Source organism: Heterodontus francisci, chromosome 1 (genome assembly GCF_036365525.1).
Source record: "Heterodontus francisci isolate sHetFra1 chromosome 1, sHetFra1.hap1, whole genome shotgun sequence".
Classification (NCBI taxonomy): Eukaryota; Metazoa; Chordata; class Chondrichthyes; order Heterodontiformes; family Heterodontidae; genus Heterodontus; species Heterodontus francisci.
The window spans coordinates 87,928,412-87,949,621 of NC_090371.1; the positions used below are offsets into that span (position 1 = coordinate 87,928,412).

Here is a 21,210-nt window from a genome sequence, read left to right on the forward strand (position 1 = left end):
CTTGCTAGCAGCTACATATATTCATACGCAGGGACCTGTTGTCTGCGGGCAAAAAGAACATGTCCAGGCATTGCACCTTTTTTGAACGAAACAAAAGCATGGGGACGATAGTTCCCTGGTGCATTCTCCATGGCAATGCCTTGACCAATCAGAGTCAACTTGCCAACCAATCAGCACCCCTTTTCTAATGCAGTATAAATTTTTGCTGCCTTTGGAATTTGGCATTCTTGTGTGTGTCCTGATGAGTGCAAGACTAAAAGCTTTTACGGCTTGCCTCTTTTTTCAGCAATACTCAAGTTCTGTATGACCAAGTGACTGTTACTATGCATTCATCAACCACAGATCAGACCTAGTGTCCTAGGCCCAACCATCTTCAGCTGCTGCATCAATGACCTTCCCTCCATCATAGGTTCAGAAGTGGGGATGTTTGGCACCATTCGCGACTCCTCAGCTACTGAAGCAGCCCGTGTCCTGGACAACATCCAGGCTCAGGCTGATAAGTGGCAAGTAACAGTCGCACCACACGTGCCAGACAATGACCAGCTCCAACAAGAGAGAATCTAACCATCTCCCCTTGACGTTCAATGGCATTACCATCGCTGAATGCTCCACTATCAACACCCTGGAGGTCACTATGGACCAGCCATATAAAGACTACAAGAGCAAGTCAGAGGCTGGGAATTCTGTGGCCAGTAGCCCACCTCTTGACTCCCCAAGCCTGTCCGCCATCTACAAGGCACAAGTCAGGTGTGTGATGGAATACTCTCTACTTGCCTGGATGAGTGCAGCTCCAACAACACTCTAGAAGCTCGACACCATCCACGACAAAGCAGCCTGCTTGATTGGCACCCCCAACCACCACCTTCAACATTCACTTCCTCCTCCACTGACGCACAGTGGCAGCAGTGTGTAACATATACAAGATGCACTGCAGCAACTCACCAAGGCTCATTTGACAGCACCTTCCAAACCCGTGACCTCTACCACCTAGAAGGAAAAGGGCAGTAGGTGCTTGGGAACACCACCACCTGCAAGTTCCCCTCCACGTCACACACCATCCTAACCTGGAACTATATCGTGGTTCTTTCACTGTCGCTGGGTCAAAATCCTGAAACTCCCTTCCTAACAGCACTGTGGATGTACCTACACCCGAAGGAATGCGGCGGTTCAAGAAGGCAGCTCACCGTCACTTTTTCAAGGGCAATTAGGGATGGGCCATAAATGCTGGCATGGCCAGCGCCACCAATATCTCATGAACTTGGGATCTTAATGATGCAGTTAGGATGTTGATTGAAATTTGAAGGGATACATAAGTAGAGTATGTGAGGATCTCCCTACAGACCTCTGCCGAAGTCCTAGCCGACTGACATTCCTGAGGCCGAAGATCGGTGAACTGCAAGAGGGCGCCAGTTTGTCAAATTCAAGTGAGGTGCTAACAATCATAAGGGAGTCGCTGGGAGGTACCAGTAGATTGGAAATATACAGATATGGTACCCATATTCTAAAGGGATGACAAAGTAGAGAAGCTCGACTAAATTCTTTGTAAAATAATTAATTTGATTTTCAGGAAAAAAAACTTGAGGATTGTCTGTCCAACAACAGCATAGTCAGCATAGCTTTAGATGGGGAAAGACTCTATCTGATTACCCTCCTTAACTTTTACTGTAGTTTCTTGCTCACACATGATTACCTATTGGTTTTATTTTAGTGCTTGCAACTCCAATGAAATGTAAATGAGGCCCATCCATCAAAATGGCTTCTCAGTGAGGGCACTGGTCCCTGTCTATGCCCAAAGTGAAATTCAGCTTCTGCTTGTTCATACAATCCAGAATAGCAATCAGCAAAGCGAACAGAATTTTGAACTACATGGTCAAAACAGTAGAGTACAAGTCAGAGGAAGTTGCACTGTTACAAGGGTTTCATTTTTGTACTAAAATCTTAGAATTCTGTGTGTTTTAAAAAACCTGAAAATGATTTTTCAAATAGCCGAAATTTTTGGATGTTGACTTTGTATACAAGTACAGGAAAGCAGGCAGTTTCAAGGAAACCAGCAAGGGGTTTTGACCTCCTCAGAGCAACACTTGGAATGATAGGGGGACGCTATGTCTAGTCATGTGATCGGCTCAGGAAAGTTTTGCTTTCACTTTGAACCCTTTAAAAGACCAGTGAGTTGGACAAAGAGCAGGCATTTTTAAATTTGGCTTTGACCTGCTTGGAGACCAGAGAAAGACCCAGGAAAAAGTGTTACCTCTCTCTGTGAAGAAAGCCTGTATCTCTTGGGAAGAAGCCCTTGTATGCCAGAGGTAGCAGATTCCTTTTGCCTCCTGTCTCTGAAGAATCGTTGCATTAAGTGTGGTTCCTGTTGCCTCCTGTGCTTTAAGAAATTCAAAAATCTGAAGACTTCTATTGCTAGATTTCTGCTTTAAAACCCAAGCAGACCTCTTGCTACACCCCTGCTGAAAGACCTATGTGAAGCCTGCTGCAGTTGAATTGCCTTGATTGCCTACCCATCACGGACTGTTCATCAACCTCGCCCGGAGAGACTTTGTGTGACATTCGACTATTCGACTCTGGGACAAAACACCAAACCGAAGAATTTCCTACCAGAACGTGACAAACTGAATTATTTTATTATTCCTTCTATTCTTATGAAGCACTGTAAACCCAAAATCCTTTTCCCCAGTTAACCGGTTTCTTGTGAATGTATGTGTGTGTGCATGAGGGCTGGGGAAGTAAGGAGCTTTTCGCATATAGATTTATCTCATTATTGGTTCTGACTTGGTTTATTAATAAATAGTTAATTTTGTTGTTGATTAAAGAAACCTGGTTGGTGTGCTTTATTCTGGGGGACAAATAGAGTATGGAATTGGCTGTTCTTTGGTAGGTGAGAAAATTTATTGATATGCTGTGACCCGTGGAGAAGTGGGACTGAATTAACAGTGCACACCACCTGCCTCAGTCGTAACATTACTCAAACTGCACAATGATCTAGTCAATTGTACTTTGTATATCATATCCAGGTCTGGCTGCTGAGAAACAATGAAACAGTCAAGTACTGGAGGCAATGCTGAGTAGAACTATGAGGCTATCAGGATTCTGAGTTATAAGAAAAAACTGGAAACATTTTGGGCTGGATTTTTGTTACAGCGGCAGGAAACAGGAACTGGGTCTAGTTTTGGGTCAGAAACACACCTCTGGTGGGAAACATTCAGATTCAGATTTTCAAATGGCTAAGTCCTTAATTGGTATGGAGACCGGTTTCCTGTACACTTGGAATAGGGCCGGGAATGGAGATGGATCAGATCAAGTGTGTGGCTCATGTAGACTCCCATGGCATCCATCACTGAGGACACTGGTTGTTCTGAGGGAGAGATCTGCCTTCCACAGCACCAGAGGGTAGTGAGATGTCACAGGGGAGCTGGAGGCCTGACACTTGGAACAGGGCAAACGCTTGCTTCATCGATGCCGACCTGGATATGATGCTGGAGGCTGTGAGGGAGAGGAGGGAGATCCTCTTCCCATTGGGTGGCAGGAGGAGGTCACCTTGTTGTGCAGCAGGAGCACCTGTCTGTTCAGTGTTCTCCCCCTCGGCCTCCTCTTCCTCCTCTCTTACCTCCTGCTTCTCACCCGATGACCTGTCTCCTTCCAGGGCCCCTCTGTCCTCAAGATGCACTTCACTCTGGAGGGCCATATTATGGAGAGCACAGCAGACCAGCACAACGACGGAGACCATTTCAGGAGGGTATTGAGGACACCACCTGACCGGTCCAGGCACTGGAATCGCATCTTCAGAAGCCCGATGGCCTGCACTGAGCAGGTGGCATTAGTTGCATCACCTCTGTGCATCAGTTTGGAGCTCCCATAGAGGGGTCAGTAGCCATATCTTTAAGGGATTTCCCTTGTCCCCTTGGATCCAAGCAAGCACTTTGGGGGATGAAGTGAAGATCCAAGGCAGCCTGGACTGGCAGAGGATGAAGGAGTCATGGCAGCTGCCAGAAAGCAAGCACACACATGGAGGAAGCTTTTCTTGTGACCTGTCTAATGGCGTGATGAGTTGCCAACTATGAGATGCCCCATAAGTCCACAGTTGACCCCTGAAATGACCCACTTGCATAGAAATGGAGGGTGATGGTGACCTTGACGGCTGTAGGTGTGGATCAGAGCACAAAGGTCCGAGACCATCTGCCTGGGTAGGCGCATGCTGCTATGGCACAGGGGCTCTGATTTTTGTAGGTAGCTGACTCTTAGGTGGCAGACCCGATATCTTGGATAGTGTTCTCTTCCCCTTGCAGCTGCCCCCTCCACCCTCCCCCGCCCCCCGCTGTGCTCCTCTGGCCTCCTGCTGTCCAGGAGGTTGCATCTGCTGAAGCTCATCCTGGCTGCTCTGTCCAATGTCAGAGTAGCCTGTTCCCATCTTAACTCCCTCAGCTGGGGTTTTTTCATTCACCAGGTGCCCCAGTAGTGCCAGCAGGCTCATGTCCCTCACCGGATTCCTACCACCCGTGAATGAGAAAAGTAAGTCTTCCAGCTCCAGCAATAGCTACTCTGTGGTATTTTTCAAGCAGCTGAGCTTTATTTTGTGCTCTGCATTATTTTAATCAGCCCTTCCCATAGCTCTCATGGCCCTCTGCATTGTTCACATCTCCTAAATCCTGCCGTGGTCCAGATATGGCGTTGTCCCTGTTTGCTTCCTTTAAAAATTCCAAACTGCTGCTGACAAGCCTGTTATTGATCTCCTCAATGAGCTGAACAGACACTTAATTGGAGGCGTGCGGACTTGCCATTCCCTGCCACCCAGCATCCCTTTAAAAATGGCTTCCGTTTCAGAGATGACGGAACCCAGTGCCGACCTCTGAGAACGCAATCTTTAAATTGCACTCACATCCGCACCCAGCAGGTTTTAAAAAAAACAGTGCTTGATCTTTTCAGCCCAGCAAGGAAGCATCTAAAATGTGGTTATAAAGTTATATAAGATTAAGAGCTACAAGTATATAACTAGTAAAAGGTAACTTTGGTACTGATATCTAGAGGTTCTTCTTTCGTACAGACAGTGATCATCAATTTGAATGGACATTCAGGCAATGTAGTAGAATCAAGAACTGTGGAATCAATTAAGACACCATTGGATACAGCAATTGGGGAGGGATGTAGGGTTGTTCTGCATGGATTAAGATGCTCCAAATAATGTTCCTCATCTGGAAGTATCTTGTGATCACTTGACAGCTTGCGCTATCAGTACTCCATGCCCTTTGGGCAAACAGGATGTAAAGCCACTTGTAGCTATTAATTTTTTACCTTTAGTATGCACTTGATCACTGGGTATTAGTCTTGACTTGGGGTGGAACTTTTTCCATTAATCAGAAGGTTGTTTGTTCAGGTCCCACTCTGGAGACTTAAGCACATAATCTAGTTTAATATTTTGGTGCAATACTAAGGGAGTTTCAGAGGTTCTGCTTTTCAGATAAGATGTTAAATGGAGGTCCTGTCTGCCTGTTGAAGTAAAAGATACCATGGCACGATTTAAAAAAAGAACAGGGCAAGTGCGCTGATCAACATTTATACTTTAACTAACATCACAAGAACAGATTATGTGGTCCTGTATTTTATTGCTGTATGTGGGGGTCTTGCTTTGTGCAAATTGGTTGCCACTTTGGCCTACGTTACAAAAGTGACGATGCTTCCAAAGTACTTGACTGGCCTATCTCTGCAATTGCCTCCAACTACTGATAACAAGCCTTCAGCCACCTGGATCCTACATTCTGGAATTTCCTTCCTAAATCCCTCCACTTCTCCACCTCTCTCATATAAAAAATTGCTAAGCCCATCACTTTGGTCTAGTATAGCTCATCCCTCCTAAACTCTAATTTCCTGTATTGGGGCTGAATTTTATGCCGCCCCAGCGGGTTGGATGGGGGCGGCGTAAAATCGAGCAGGAGGCTCCTGGAGGCCTTGCCGCCCCGCTCCCGCCTCTGGCCACCTTTATGGCGGTTGGGCGGTTTGTTGGTGGGGGGGGGGGGGGGAACGGCCTGCCCACCCGAGACAATCAAGACCCTTAAGTGGCCACTTAAGGGCCCTTGCCCGCCTCTACGGGTATTTTAACCCTGGCAAGCTGGCGTGCTGGGGATGTGAAAGGCCGCCCAGCGATAGCTGCCAGCCTTTCCGAGTGCATGGCAGTCGGGCTCAGCATGCCCGATTGAGGGCCACTCCGCCTCACAGCCCATCCCCAGGGAACCAAGACGATCCCCCTCCCCCCCAAATGACCACTCTAGCCTCACCAGGGCACGACCGATCTTCCCTCCTGGCTCTATGTTGTCGGCTGGGCTGCAGTCCCAGCAGTGGCCACCGCCCCCGGTGGCGCTGCTGGGACTAAGAGCTGCCGGTCTGCTGAATGGCCGGCAGCTCACTGAGGCGGTACTTCCTTCCTCAAGCGGGTGGATGTCCCGCCCGGGGACCCGCAAAATGTGGAACGGAACCCCGGGCTAGGCGGAAGTGGGTTCACCACCGACTTTTACATTGGTGGCGAATTCCCATCCACCTAAGGTAAAATCCAGTCCTTGGTGTCTGTTTTCCATTCATATGTCTGTGAAACATTTTAGAACAGTTTTAACATTAAAGATGCTTCATAAATTTCAGTTGGTGTTGTTTGGAGACCTGCAGTAGGTCAATAAAAACTTTTACCTGTATAATTTTCTGGCTGGTTTACTTAATTTTTTCACTTAACCTACATTGTGCTGCATCAGTAATAAATTAAACTTTAATATCCAAAATGTTATTACAGTATGTTCATTTTTATTGTTTTTGCTATAATTTTAAATGTGTTTAGCCAGAGCATATCTGAAGCTAAAGTAAAATGACATATTTTCTGTGCACACATTCTGTAACATCAGCTGTTAGTCGCTGGCCAATGGAGACTGAAAGTTTAACAAAAATATATATATCATGGAGCAGCTATTTAAGTATTTCTCTTATTTACTGCTTCCCACTTAAGTAAAAAAAACACTGTAAGTATAAGTAATCTTTGTGATTAAGAGGACATACACGAATTATTTAGTAGGAAAGCCCAACCTCCTGCCACTAGGATTTTATTTCTCATTTCTGGATGAATCATTGGGCAGAACCTTCAACTTCAGCAGAGTGTTAAACAGGGGGCATGGCGGGGGGCATGGCGGGGTGGGTGGGAGGGGCCTGGAAATTCCTGCGCCTTCAGATCTCCATTTAGAGATCCAAGGCGGAACACTGGTTGGGAGCGGGGAGCAGGTAAATTTTCAAGTTGGGAGGTGGGGAGGGGAAAAAACTTACCTGATTGGTCGAGAGGGTGATGGGAAGGGGTAAAGGTAAAAGGTTCTGAACTTTGGTGGGGGGGAAATGTCGTAAACTCAAGTTAAGTATTTTGGGGGGTGGGGGAGAGGGCAGGAATGATATGTAATGCTGTTGTGGGATGGAGGTTGGGAGAGGCTGGGAATATTTCTGCAATTATTTTTAATGAGTTCACAAGGACTGACCCTTTAATAATTAAAACTGTCAGTAAGAGCTCTAAGCCCTTTAAAAATGGCGGCAGCGCCTGTGCAGTGGCACTGGATGCCGTTGCCGGGGATGGAGCGCCTGTCCCCTCCACGCCATGGTGGGGTGGGGACGGTCTGCCCCATCTCGCGCGTGCTCCGCACTGTTTTTGAAGCTCGGCGCCAAAATTGGAAAAATCCAGCCCAGGGAGTGGATCAGTTGTCCGTTATACTTTTTGCCTCATCTTCCATTTCATTAACTTCAATGTGGAAAACAGGTGCTTGATCTTCCTGAAATTCAAATTTCTGCCCATTATTTAAATATTGAAATGGCAAAGGTAAAATAATTTAACATGGTAACCAATCTCATTTGTGTACTCAGTGACAACTGAAAATAGTCCTATTTAGTTTACCTTGAAGCCTCTCTAAATCAGTTGTTGCTTCTGGGCTGATTGAATTCACCGGCACGATTGAGTTAGACATAGGCCCATGTGGTAATATTGAAATATAAAATGCATTGGTTTTATTGAAACATGTAATTATTGACCTACTAGATTGAATCAGAAAGCAAAATTTTTTGCATAATGTGAATTCAAAGTGCTTTTTGTTGCTGCTTTTAGTCAGCAATCCTGTCTGAACTTAATTGATTTTTCTCATTTGATTAATTTTCCAGAATCGCTACAAGAGTGACAACCAAGTCAACAATCGGGAGGTTATGATTCTCATCCATGGGAAGTAAGTCACACCCTTGTTGCTACTTGTTTGTCATCCTCAAATTAAATATCTCTCTATCCATAATCATTAAAGGCTGCGTTTGCTGACAATGCAACCACTAGGCGGCGCAGTGTTTGCACATGCACAAATGCAGCCTCATGCACTTTTTTGTTGAATTGGTGCTGCTCAATTTATCACAAAAATGAAAACAAATGAAACCAAAAGGCAATTGTCGCCTCGCCGCTTCCTCCCCTCTGCTCTCCGCTGCCCCCCGCTTCTGGTCCCTGCTGCTGCTTCCCGCAACAGATTGTTTAATGAATTTTATTGATTTTTAGAATATTACAGCGCAGTACAGGCCCTTCGGCCCTCGATGTTGCGCCGATCATCTGACCTACACTATTCCATTTACATCCATATGTCTATCCAATGACCACTTAAATGCCCTTAAAGTTGGCGAGTCTACTACTGTTGCAGGCAGGGCGTTCCACGCCCCTACTACTCTCTGCGTAAAGAAACTACCTCTGACATCTGTCCTATATCTTTCACCCCTCAACTTAAAGCTATGTCCCCTCGTGTTTGCCATCCTCATCCGAGGAAAAAGACTCTCACTATCCACCCTATCTAACCCTCTGATTATCTTGTATGTCTCTATTAAGTCACCTCTCCTCCTCCTTCTCTCTAACGAAAACAACCCCAAGTCCCTCAGCCTTTCCTCGTAAGACCTTCCTTCCATACCAGGCAACATCCTAGTAAATCTCCTCTGCACCCTTTCCAAAGCTTCGACATCCTTCCTATAATGCGGTGACCAGAACTGCACGCAATACTCCAGGTGCGGCCTCACCAGAGTTTTGTACAGCTGCATCATGACCCCGTGGCTCTGAAACTCGATCCCCCTACTAATAAAGGCTAACACACCATATGCCTTCTTAACAGCCCTATTAACCTGGGTAGCAACTTTCAGGGATTTATGTACCTGGATACCAAGATCTCTCTGCTCATCTACACTACCAAGAATCTTCCCATTAGCCCAGTACTCTGCATTGCTGTTACTCCTTCCAAAGTGAATCACCTCACACTTCTCCGCATTAAACTCCATTTGCCATCTCTCAGCCCAGCTCTGCAGCCTATCTATGTCCCTCTGTACCCTACAACACCCTTCGACACTATCCACAACTCCACCGACCTTCGTGTCATCCGCAAATTTACTAACCCACCCTTCTACACCCTCATCCAGGTCGTTTATAAAAATGACAAACAGCAGTGGCCCCAAAACAGAACCTTGCGGTACACCACTAGTAACTAAACTCCAGGATGAACATTTGCCATCAACCACCACCCTCTGTCTTCTTTCAGCTAGCCAATTTCTGATCCAAAGATGATTATTTCTGGACGCAAACCCAAATTTTAAACCAGTGAGCATTCTAAAAAGAGATTTCTAACATTTTTGAAGTTGAAACCGATAAATCCTGAGAGTTTGTGTTCAGCATGATTGTGTATGCAATTCAACAGAATCCGTGGCCTCGCCACTTCTTTCCCCTATGCCGCTTACTCCCTGCTCCCTCCCGCTCGCAGTCTCCCTACCCTCCGTGGCCTATCTTGTCACTCTTTCTCTTCCCCGCTTCCCCCGTGCGGGGAAGAAAGGCAGCAATCGCGGGAGGGAGCGGGGACCAGAAGCGGGAGGGAGCGGGGAGCAGAAGCGGGTGGGAGCGTGGAGCAGAGGCAGAGCAAAGGGGAGAAATCGGCTAGGCCGCAAGTGAGTGATCCAAAGATAAGTGGGGGGGTGGTGCAGTGGTGGTGGTGAAGCGGGGAGTGAGTAACCAAGTGGGGAGAAGTGGCAAGGCCGGGAGTGACGAGCGACGAATGACGATTTCGCACGCATGCATGAATTAGTCCTGGCAAGCTAGGATGACGTAGGCTTCGCATGCGCAGCACCATGCTGGCAGCAAGAATCTGTTCTGTGCATGTGTGAATCTGGGAGTGCTCTGATGATGTCGGTGCTGGGCTGCGTTGTCAGGAGTCACTTTGATTCTTAAATTATATTCTGCCTATACGTCTTGCCTACAGAACCTTGCTGCCTGTTGTCATTTTTGTCATACTTTGTTGCCATTTGTTTTTCATTATAAATTCATATGTTCACATTTATAATGGAAACTGCCAATGTAAACTTTCCATGCTGCCACAAGTTGGAGTGGTGTATTGCCTCATTTCTGTATCTCCCAGCTCCTAGCCTGTACTGGAGAATATCTTGTGCTCCAGCCAACTTTACTTTCCTGCTTCCCAAGAGTATAAACCTATTCTACATATAAAAAAGTGGTGAGTGGGCTCAGGATGCTAAAGGTGCTTCACCAATAGGTGGCACAGTGAACATGATGATATAACCATAATTAAGGACTCTGCATTAGGGTTAGGTAATGGAAGAAGATTTGTGGGACTGCCCTTGCCTGATTCTTCACGCATCATAAGGTCATTCTTTTAAAAAAAAATCGCCATTGTGGCCTCACAAGCTCAACAAAATATTTTTTACTGCATGAAATTGGTAGATGGAAATAAAGAAATTAATTAAAGTAAATGAATGTCTTTAAAAGCACAACCTGAGGAATATAACTCTGAAAGGTGAAAAAACATGTGAGTGTCTTTTGTGCTGGAGCATGAGAACAATTTTGAAAAGCCCATCACAATGGTAGCTTGGCAAAAAGGGTTGCAGTATAATCCAACAAATATCCGTGCCAACACCTCCCCCAATCCTGTAAGTATTGTGACCCTTCACCCCACCCCTTGGTGAGCAAAAATTGCACTCCCCACCAGGAAGAAACAATTCCCTCTTCCAGTAAAAGGAAATCAAATTGGATCCATCTTCACACTTCCTCAACCAACTTTGTATTTTGCTTCAACAACCGGGCGGCACAGTGGCACAGTGGTTAGCACTGCAGCCTCACAGCTCCAGCGACCCGAGTTCAATTCTGGGTACTGCCTGTGCGGAGTTTGCAAGTTCTCCCTGTGACCGCGTGGGTTTCCGCCGGGTGCTCCGGTTTGCTCCCACAGCCAAAGACTTGCAGCTTGATCGGTAAATTAGCCATTGTAAATTTCCCCTAGTGTAGGTAGGTGGTAGGAGAATGGTGGGGATGTGGTAGGGAATATGGGATTAATGTAGGATAAGTATAAATGGGTGGTTGTTGGTCAGTACAGACTTGGTGGGCCAAAGGGCCTGTTTCAGTGCTGTATCTCCAAATAAAGTAATTAAATAAACCACTGAGATCAAACTACAAAGCCACTGTCAATCCCTGCCTCCCCTTACAATTCTCACTAAACAGTACCTCCTGGAATAGAAAAGCAAACTTTCCCCTTCCTCCTTCTCGATCTCCCTCCCCATTTCTTGTACACTGCCTTTCCCCCTTCTTCTCTACCAACTTGTCCCCTCATTCTCCCCAAATCTTTCCCTTTCTTCTACCGATCTTTTCTCCCCAGTTCCCCTTCTTTTTGTCCCCACCTCTATTCTTCTTGCTCCTGCCCTTTTTCACCTACCAATATATGTTCTTCCCCTGTCTATCTCCTGGTTCAGTTATCCTCCCTCCTGTTACCCTGCTTGACCTGAGTACTACAGTGTCTTAACTATCCAATGTACAATGTCACAGGAGATTGACTAGTAATGTAAATAACATATATAATCAAAATGTGATATAAAAATAAGGAAATGTGAGACTGAATTATATTTTTCACACTCTACTCCCTCTAATACCTCTCCCTCTAATGTTGTTTCACTGAGAGTTCAGTGCTTTTGACTCCCCATGTGAAATAACTAGTAATATATTAAAATTCTTACCCACTTTATGAGCAACCTGCTTTACAAGAATTTCCCATGGCATTCCAATGAATAGATGTCAACACTATTGCACATACCTGCAATTACCATCTGCAGCTCCACTAGACAGTTCTGTAATAGCAATGTTAAACAACAGCACTGACCTCGAATAATTGCTTATCTTGGCAATAGCTAATGCTGTATTACCTTTTCTGCAAAAATTACTCGAAACACTTTGTAGAAAAGCTTTCATTCCCCATTATTTATTTTATTTAGAGATACAGCACTGAAACAGGCCCTTCGGCCCACCGAGTCTGCTGTAACTGAAATTTCTATGACACAATGAGGATTTTAAATAAAAAAATGTCAAATTTTGCACATTTCACACTCGAGTCATAGAATCATTTATGGCACAGAAGGAGGCCATTTGGCCCATCAAATTCATGTCGGCTCTCCACTGAACAATCCCCTCAGTCCTGCTCGATCCCTGTAGTCCTGCAAGTGTATTTCCTTCAAGTGGCTATCCAGTTTCCTTTTGAAATCATTGATTGTCTCTGCTTCCACCACCCTGGTGGGCTGTGAGTTCCAGATCATTACCACCTGTTGCATAAAAAAGTTCTTCCTCATATTTCTCCTATAGCTCTTGCCCAAAGTCTCCAATCTGTGTCCCCTAGTCAATATGATGACTAACGTGATGAAATGTAGACATGAACTTATCTTTTGTGTCTTTGAATTTCTTCATTAAAGTTTTCACTTGAAGGCTTCACGACTTGGACTTGGAATTGACATTTTTGCCGAGAACTATGAACTTGTTAGCTGATTTTGTGCAAACTGAGTACAATGCTCTATAAACAGTTTCCTAGGATGCATTAATACCATTTAGACAACTGAACTAATGTAGTAATTTTCTTTGCCTACTATTGCTGTCTATTCAGTAGCCTTTTGCCAACTAAAATTGGCTACCGTTACGCCTGTGAGACTTCACAGTACTCATTTAAATCTAGTAAGGTTGGAAGTAACACCCTATACATTAGGAGCGCAAATGTGTAGGAGAGACATCCCACCTTAATTTCTGGATTCTTGTTGATTCTTCTGCCATCTTCCAGAGGCCACAGCCTGCTTCAAAATAAGCCAATTTTGGGAAAGATTGCATGCCTCCCTTTCCTCCCCCCAGAAATGAGAAGTGAGTGCCCTCTCAGTTCCTTACATAAGCAGCCAAAATTTCCATTTAATGACCTGGAGTTTGCACTTGATTGCACTGATTTTTTTTTGACATGCTTGCTAGTGGGTACAGAAATAGGAAGATAGAGCTGATGAATACATGGCTGGAGAGAGAGTGCAGGAGGGAGGACTTCTGGTTCCTGAGACATTGGGACTGCTTCTGGGGGAGATTGGACCTGTCCAAGCAGGATGGGTTACACCTCAACAGGGCCGGGACCAATATCCTCACAAGAGATTTTGTTGGTGCTGTTGGGAAGGATTTAAACTCGCTTGGCAGGAGGATGGGAACCTGAGAGTAGATTCAGAAGGGAGAAAGGTTGGAAATGGAAGGCAGAAAATTATTAAGCCTGTTGGGAAGGCAGAGGAAACAAAGGCTAGAAAATAGACAAGAAGGGAGTTTGACAGTGGTAAATGATATATACTTACACAAGAAGTCTAGTGAATGAGGCAGATGGGCTGAGTGCATAGATTGACACATGTGAGTGTGATATTATAGCTATTACTGAGACATGGCTGAAAGAAGGGCAAGAAAGGCAGTGCAACATTCCTGGTTACAGGGTTTTCAGATGAGATAGAGGGTGATAAAAAAGGAGGTGGGCCTGCAATATTGATTAAAGAAACAATTATAGCTGTGAGGTGGGATGATATAGTCGAAGGATCATCCGATGAGGCCTTATGGGTTGAACTGAAGAACGAAATGGGCAATCACACTACTGGGAGTGTACTATAGACCTCAAAGCAGCCAGAGGGAGATAGAAGAGCAAATATGTAAGCAAATCTCTGATAAACAATAGGGCAGCAATCATGGGGGATTTCAACTATCCTAATATTAACTGGGATAGAATTCGTGTGAAAGGCACAGTGGGAGCAGAACTCGTAAAATGCATACAGGAGATCTTTTGTAGCTCGTACATCGCAAACCCAACAAGACGGGGCGGTTCTGGACTTCATTTTAGGGAGTCTCTGCAGACACTCTTCAGTGTGAGATGTTAATGCAGCATCATCAGCAAAGAGGAGTTCCCTGATGAGGACTTTCTGTACTTTGGTCTTCGCTCTTAGACGGGCAAGGTTGAACAACCTGCCACCTGATCTTGTGTGGAGGAAAATTCCTTCTTCTGAAGACTTGAACGCATGTGAGAGCAGCAGGGAGAAGAAGATCCCAAACAGTATAGGTGCGAGAACACAGCCCTGTTTCACGCCACTCAGGATAGGAAAGGGGTCTGATGAGGCGCCACTATGCTGAATTGTGCCTTTCATAATGTCATGGAATGAGGTGATGGTACTTAGTAGCTTTGGTGGACATCTGATCTTTTCTAGTAGTCTGAAGAGACCACGTCTGCTGACTAGGTCAAAGGCTTTGGTGAGATCAATGAAAGCAACGTAGAGGGGCATCTGTTGTTCACGGCATTTCTCCTGTAGCTGGCGAAGGGAGAACAGCATGTCAATGGTGGATCTCTGCTCGAAAGCCACACTGTGCCTCAGGGTAGACACGCTCAGCCAGCTTCTGGAGCCTGTTTAAAGCGACTCGAGCGAAGGTTTTCCCCACTATACTGAGCAGGGAGATTCCACGGTAGTTGTTGCAGTCACCGCGATCACCCTTGTTCTTATAGATGGTGATGATATTGGCATCGCGCATGTCCTCTGGTACTGCTCCCTCGTCCCAGCATAGGCAAAGCAGTTCGTAGAGTGCTGGAAGTATAGCAGGCTTGGCACTCTTGATTATTTCAGAGGTAATGCCGTCCTTCCCAGGGGCTTTTCCGCTGGCTAGAGAATCAGTGGCATCATGACTGTCAGAAACTGGGCTGCATTGAGGACAGTTTCAGAGACAACATTTTCCCTGGTGTACAGTTCTAGGTAGTGCTCCACCCAGCAGTCCATTTGCTTGCGTTGGTCAGTGATTGTGTCGGCTGATTTAGATTTGAGGGGGACGATCTTCTTGATGGTTGGCCCAAAAGCTCTCTTAATGCCATCATATATTCCTCTGATTTTTCCGGTGTCAGAGGCCAGCTGAATATGACTGCATAGGTGTTGCCAGTAGTCATTTGCGCAGCGTCTGGCTGTTCTTTGTGCAGTGCTTCTGGCTGCTTTAAGTGCTGTGGATGTTAACTCGCTGGGGGCTTTCTTGTACTTCAGCAGTGCAATGCGCTTAGTGGCTATGACAGGTTCCAGCTCTTCAAAGTGAGATTGAAACCAGTCTGCATTCGGCTTTACACGTTTGCCATAGGTGGTCATTGCTGAGTCATAGATGGCGTCTCTGATGTGGGCCCACTTGGTCTCTGCATCCCCTGTAGGAGTATTTTGAAGGGCTTTTTCAAGTGAATTTAGAAACTTATGTAACAGCTGTGGATAAGAAATTCTGCTAGTGTTGATGCGCAGGCGGCCCTTCTGCTTTGGAGTGATGCAGCTTCTTTGGTTTGAGTCTAACCTTGCTGCACACCAGGGAGTGGTCGGTGTCGCAGTCCGCACTGTGGAAGCTGCATGTGATTTGAACGCGGTTTAAAAAGGCTCACCTTGTGACGATGAGGTCCAGCTGGTTTTTTAAAAATTCATTCATGGGATGTGGGCTTTGCAGGGCAGGCCAGCATTTATTGCCCATCCATAATTGCCCTTGAAATGAGTGGCTTGCTAGGCCATTTCAAATGCATGTAAAAGTCAACCACATTGCTGTGGATCTGGAGTCACATGTCGGCCAGACCAGGTAAGGACAGCAGATTTCCTTCCCTAAAGGACATTTGTGAACCAGATGGGTTTTTACAACAATTGACAATGGTTTCATGGCCATCATTAGACTAGCTTTGAATTCCAGATTTAATTGAATTCAAGTTCCACCATCTGCTGTGGTGGGATTCGAACCCATGTCCCCAGAGCAATATCTGGGTCTCTGGGTTACTAGTCCAGTGACAATACCACTATGCCACCACCTCCCCTTAATGTGATTCTGGGTGCCTCCAAGAAACCTGGTGACAGGGTTTAGTATGAAAGAAAGAGTTGGTGATGCAGAGGTTATGATAGGTACACAACTCCAGCAGTCTCTGTCCATTCTCATTCATCCTTCTAATGCCATCGCGCGCAAGGCAGGAAGGCCATGAGTCATGGTCGGCCCCGACCCTGGCATTAAAGTCCCCCAGCAGGAACAGATGTTCGGTATTGGGGATGCTACTAATGATATTATGGAGTTCCTCGTAGAACTGGTCTTTAGCTTCAGGTGGGAGCAGAGTGTTGGAGCATAGATGCTGAGTAGGTGTACTGGACCAGAGGCGGTGAGTAGTCGGATGGAGGGTATGCGTTCCAAGCCATTTGAAGGTGGCTCTATCATGCTGAGCAAAGACTTTCTGATGGCGAAGACTGCTCCATGCTGTCTTGGTTCTTCAGGATCCCTACCCTGCCAGAAGAAGGCGTAATCTTGCTCTCTTAGAGATCCGCTCGCAGGGAGGCGTGTCTCCTGAAGTGCTGCAATGTCCACATTGAGTCTACTGAGCTCGTTGTTAATGATGGCGGTCTTCCGAGCATCGTTGATTTGTGTAAGGTCATCCGACAGGCCAGGACACACAGTTCTGACATTCCAGCTTGCAAAACGAAGGGCTGGTACCTTCTTTCCTTTTTTTGTCGTGCTGTTTGTTGCGGTGTTGCAGTCCACTTTTCGGGCAATGACCCTGAGCTCCAAGCACCCATTGAAGCAGGTGGACTGTGGCGGGACAGAACCTTTCTGACCGGGGGCTGCCCGGTTTGAGGTGGGCAGTAGCTGTCCAGTGAGATGCAATGACCTCTCCCACCGACAAAGGCAACCCGTGGCGCCCAATCTCTACGCCAGTTGAGCTGGACTTATAACCCGTAACTGCTGCCTTCCGTGTTGTTTTGGTCGCTGTGAGGCGACTGTGGAGTGACCTCTCCATGGCGCATGCCTGGGCAGATGTATGGAGGTTGTGAGTCGCCCAAGTGTCAAAACCCCGCTCTCGGTCTTCCTGATGGGGTCCTAAGGAGTGCTGAGCACGACATTTGGCACCAGTATGGCTGCAGGAACTGCCGGAAACATGCCAAAGGTGACACATGACCGTTTTCGGGATTCCGCTCCGGATTTTCTGTTAGGGTTTACTCCGTTAGCCTTGGTCTCTCCCGAGACGCCCACAAGCCAGTGGGGTTGTTAGGGCCCCTGCTCAGGGATAGGTGGATGCTGGTGGGAGGAGGGGGGAAGTGGGAAGGGGTGGAGGGAAGGGGGTGCGAGGGGGAGCTGGGAAGGGGACTGCAGTGGGGTAGGGGAGGGGGTGCGAGGGGGAGCTGGGAAGGGGACTGCAGTGGGGTAGGGGAGGGGGTGCGAGGGGGGAGCTGGGAAGTGGGTGCGAGGGGGGGGAGCTGGGAAGGGGGAGCGGGAGGGAAGGGGGTGGAGGAAGGGGGTGCAGGTAATAAAAACATTTCATCTGGTAATAAAAATAACATTGTCCTCTCGTGATCTGAATGCTGGTGGGGTACCTTCACTAATTGGTTAGTAGTAATGCACTTAAGAAAGGACCTCATCAGGTAAATCGGGCTCTCTGTGAACCTGCTCGCTTCCATCTGCATCGTCTTCGTCAACAAGTGGATCGTGACCCTGGCGAGCAGGCCAGCCCACAGCCTGCATGGCCTCCTCAATATCAGCGTCCCCCAGTGTACAGCATAGAAGGAGACCTTGCCTTTGTTATACCTGACTTCGTTCAGGTAATCTGATGCAGCTCGAAGCGCATCTGCAGTGCAATGTTGGCGAATTCCTGCTGGTACTGGCGCTCGAAGCTGTCGCCCACCTCCCGGAGGACGCGGTGTGCTTTCTCAGCGGCAGCGGAGGCTTGTTCACTAACGCCTGTCATTAATATATATCAAGAAAAGCAGTGGTCCTAGTACCAAACCCTGGGGAACACAACTGATGGAATTTAATCCTGAGAAGTGTGAAGTGATGCATTTTGGGAGGACTAATAAAGCAAGGGAATATACAATGGATGGTAGGACCCTAGGAAGTACAGACGGACAGAGGGACCTTGGTGTACTTTTCCATAGATCACTGAAGGCAGCAGCACAGGTAGATAAGGTGGTTAGGAAGGCATATGGGATACTTGCCTTTATTAGCCGAGGCATAGAATATAAAAGCAGGGAGATTATGACAGGCCTGTATAAAACGTTAGGCCACAGCTGGAGTACTGTGTACAGTTCTGGGCACCACACTATAGAAAGGATGTGATTGCACGGGAGAGTGTGCAGAGGAGATTCACCAGGATGTTGCCTGGGCTGGAGTATTTCAGCTATGAAGAGAGACTGGATAGGCGAGGGTTATTTTCCTTGGATCAGAGAAGGCTGAGGGGGGATCTGATAGTGGTATACAAAATTATGAGGGGCATAGATAGGATAGATAGTAAAAAACTGTTTCCTTTAGTGGAGGAGTCAATAACCAGGGGGCCTAGATTTAAAGTAAGTGGCAGGAGGTTTAGAGGGGATTTGAGGGAAGATTTTTTCACTCAGAGTGTGGTTGGAATCTGGAACACACTGCCTAAAGGGGTGGTAGAGGCAGTAACCCTCACAACATTTAAGAAGAATTTAGATGAGCATTTGAAACACCATAGCATGCAAGGCGACAGGCCAAGTGCTGGAAAATGGGATTAGAATAGATAGGTGCATGATGGCCAGCCTGTTTCTGTGCTGTCTAACTCTATGACTCTGTGGTGCTAAACTTCGACGCCTGTGGATCTTTCCAGAGATCCATTAGATATGTGTGAGCTCTTGCAGTTTGCGACGCATCAAGGTGATGACCTATTCAAGACGGCCGGTGAGTACTAGCACTTCCACACCAATCCAGACAGTCAAGCTGAGAGAGGCATTGGGTTTGGGGCTATTGCTGGATTCATCCAGGTGCAGGCTGTGATGGATTGCAAGCATGTGACCATCAAACTTCCACAGCCCAGCCAGTGGCCTTCAACAGGAAAGGCTTCCACTTGCTCAGTGTACAACTGGCCTGTGGCCACCATAGAAGGATCCTTCTGTGTGTGCAAGGTTCCCGGGAAACAACCACGCCGCCTACAAACTTCAGCAGTCCCAGATGTCACCTTTTTTCTGGCCCCCTGTGTGCCTTCAGAGATGGATACTGGGAGACAAGGGCTATTCACTGGGACATGGCTGTTAACACCTGTTGGAAACACATGCATAGATGCAGAGGAGCAGTGCAACACTTGCCACGGGGCAACCCAAGTGACCATAAAGCAGGCCATAGGCATTCTTCAGATGTGATTCAGGTACGTTGATCGATCCAGTGGAACCATTCAATATGTCCCACTGAAGGTCTCGCATATCATGGTGGTTTGCTGTATATTGCAGAAGCTGGTGCTGTAGAGTGGGGAGGCATTAGACAATGAGGATATTATGGATTGTGATGTTTCTTCCGATGATGAGGACGTGAAAGAGGCTCCTTACCAGGTGCAAGACGACAGGCCCCAGGAACCACAAGGATGGCACAATCAGATATGCATAAGGGAGGCTCGGGAGGCGCTAATACATAGATGTTTCATATGACCCTTACTGCCTTTTGGAGCCATAACAATAAAGTGTGACCTTTCTGCAGCCCTGCTGTCACCTCCTTCATTTAGCACTCTGTTGCTGAACACCCAGGGGAGCATCACACAGTGGCAAGGGTGAAATGTTCACCATACATGGCATGGTCCCTTTCAGCCAACACCTTGAGGGAGCCAGGGTGTAAATGAAGTCCCAAAGGGCAGCAGAATTGGAAGGAGGGCGAAATACATTGATCCTTCATTAAGCAGCACAACAATTGCGAGACTTAACATTTTGATACTTTATTCACCTATGAATCATAAGTGCAGCTCGGTGCTCTTCGTAATTTTGTTATCCATGCTCCTAAATGGTGTTCCTCCTGCGCTTGCAGCTGAAGTGGAGGCAAGCTGCTGGCCTTGCAGCCCTGAGGCTTGGCATGGCTTTGTTGATCATCCTCTGACTGCCTGATGCCTGGAGGGCTCAGGTATGCTGAAGGGCTCCTGCACATGTGTATGACCCTCTCTGTTGTTGCGGATACTTAAGGTGCTAGTGTCACTGGCAGAGAGGTTGAGGAGCTCCTGACCACACTCCGAGAGGAGCCCCCAGATGAGGAAGTCAGCCGCTCCTGCTCCCTTGCTAGGGAAACGTACCTCCCTGCTCACCTGAACGGTCTGAGGACCTGTGTGGAGACTCAAGGTGCCTTGTCCCTCTCTCGCCTTGCCTCTGCTGCATAGAGCTCATGGATGAGGCACTGGCATGCAGGTCTGTGCACATCTCCAGCATCCACTAAGTGGTCTGCTCAATCTGGCTCTTTATGAGGGTCACCAGTCTCTTCAGGGAGGAAGGCAAGCTTGCACCCATCAGAGACATGGCAGCCCTCAAGGCCTGGATGGACTCCTCTATTGATGTGTTTGGGTGCGCATGGCGTCTGAAAGTTCCTCCATATGCTCTCTTACCTCACGCTGCAGCTGCAGCATTTGCTGTGTTGCCAACAACTCCAGGAGCACATCACCAGCCTGGGGCTCAGCATCGCCCAGGCCTCCAGCAGACCTCTGACTGTCAGTGACCTTGGCTGTCACAGCCTCCGTCAGCTGCTCAGGCACATCTATGCTCTGCTCACCAGGTTGTTTCCCCGAATCTAAGTGTAAATGGATACCCACTGCCATGAGAGTATCTGCCCTGGTCCGGCTGTCTGTCTGTGTCTCTGAGTTAGAACAGTATGTTTCCAATGTAAGCCAGTTCAAAATTAAATTGTAACAATGTATCTCTCGATCTCTGGTCCTGAATGGCTGTATCCCGGGCGACGAGAATGCACTCTTTGACTCACAGTCTCCAAATGGCTGTATCCCAGGCAACGAGAATGCACTCTTTGACACAGTTTTTAGAGCTTGCTGCCTTAAAACAATACTGCTCCCTTTCCAGCCTTAAAGGCACACCGAATTCTTCCCAAAAAAAAAACTACAGGTCCAT

The 21,210-nt window shown here is 47.1% G+C and overlaps 1 protein-coding gene across 1 annotated transcript in view; it reads left to right on the plus strand.

Moving 5' to 3' along the window:
- Positions 1-21,210, plus strand: part of LOC137370639 (probable phospholipid-transporting ATPase IM) — a 440,540-nt gene that overhangs the window by 131,546 nt on the left and 287,784 nt on the right. The window contains exon 6 of the mRNA XM_068032731.1: positions 8,173-8,234. Within this exon, the coding sequence (XP_067888832.1) occupies positions 8,173-8,234 (62 nt within the window). The remainder of the gene's footprint in view (positions 1-8,172; positions 8,235-21,210) is intronic.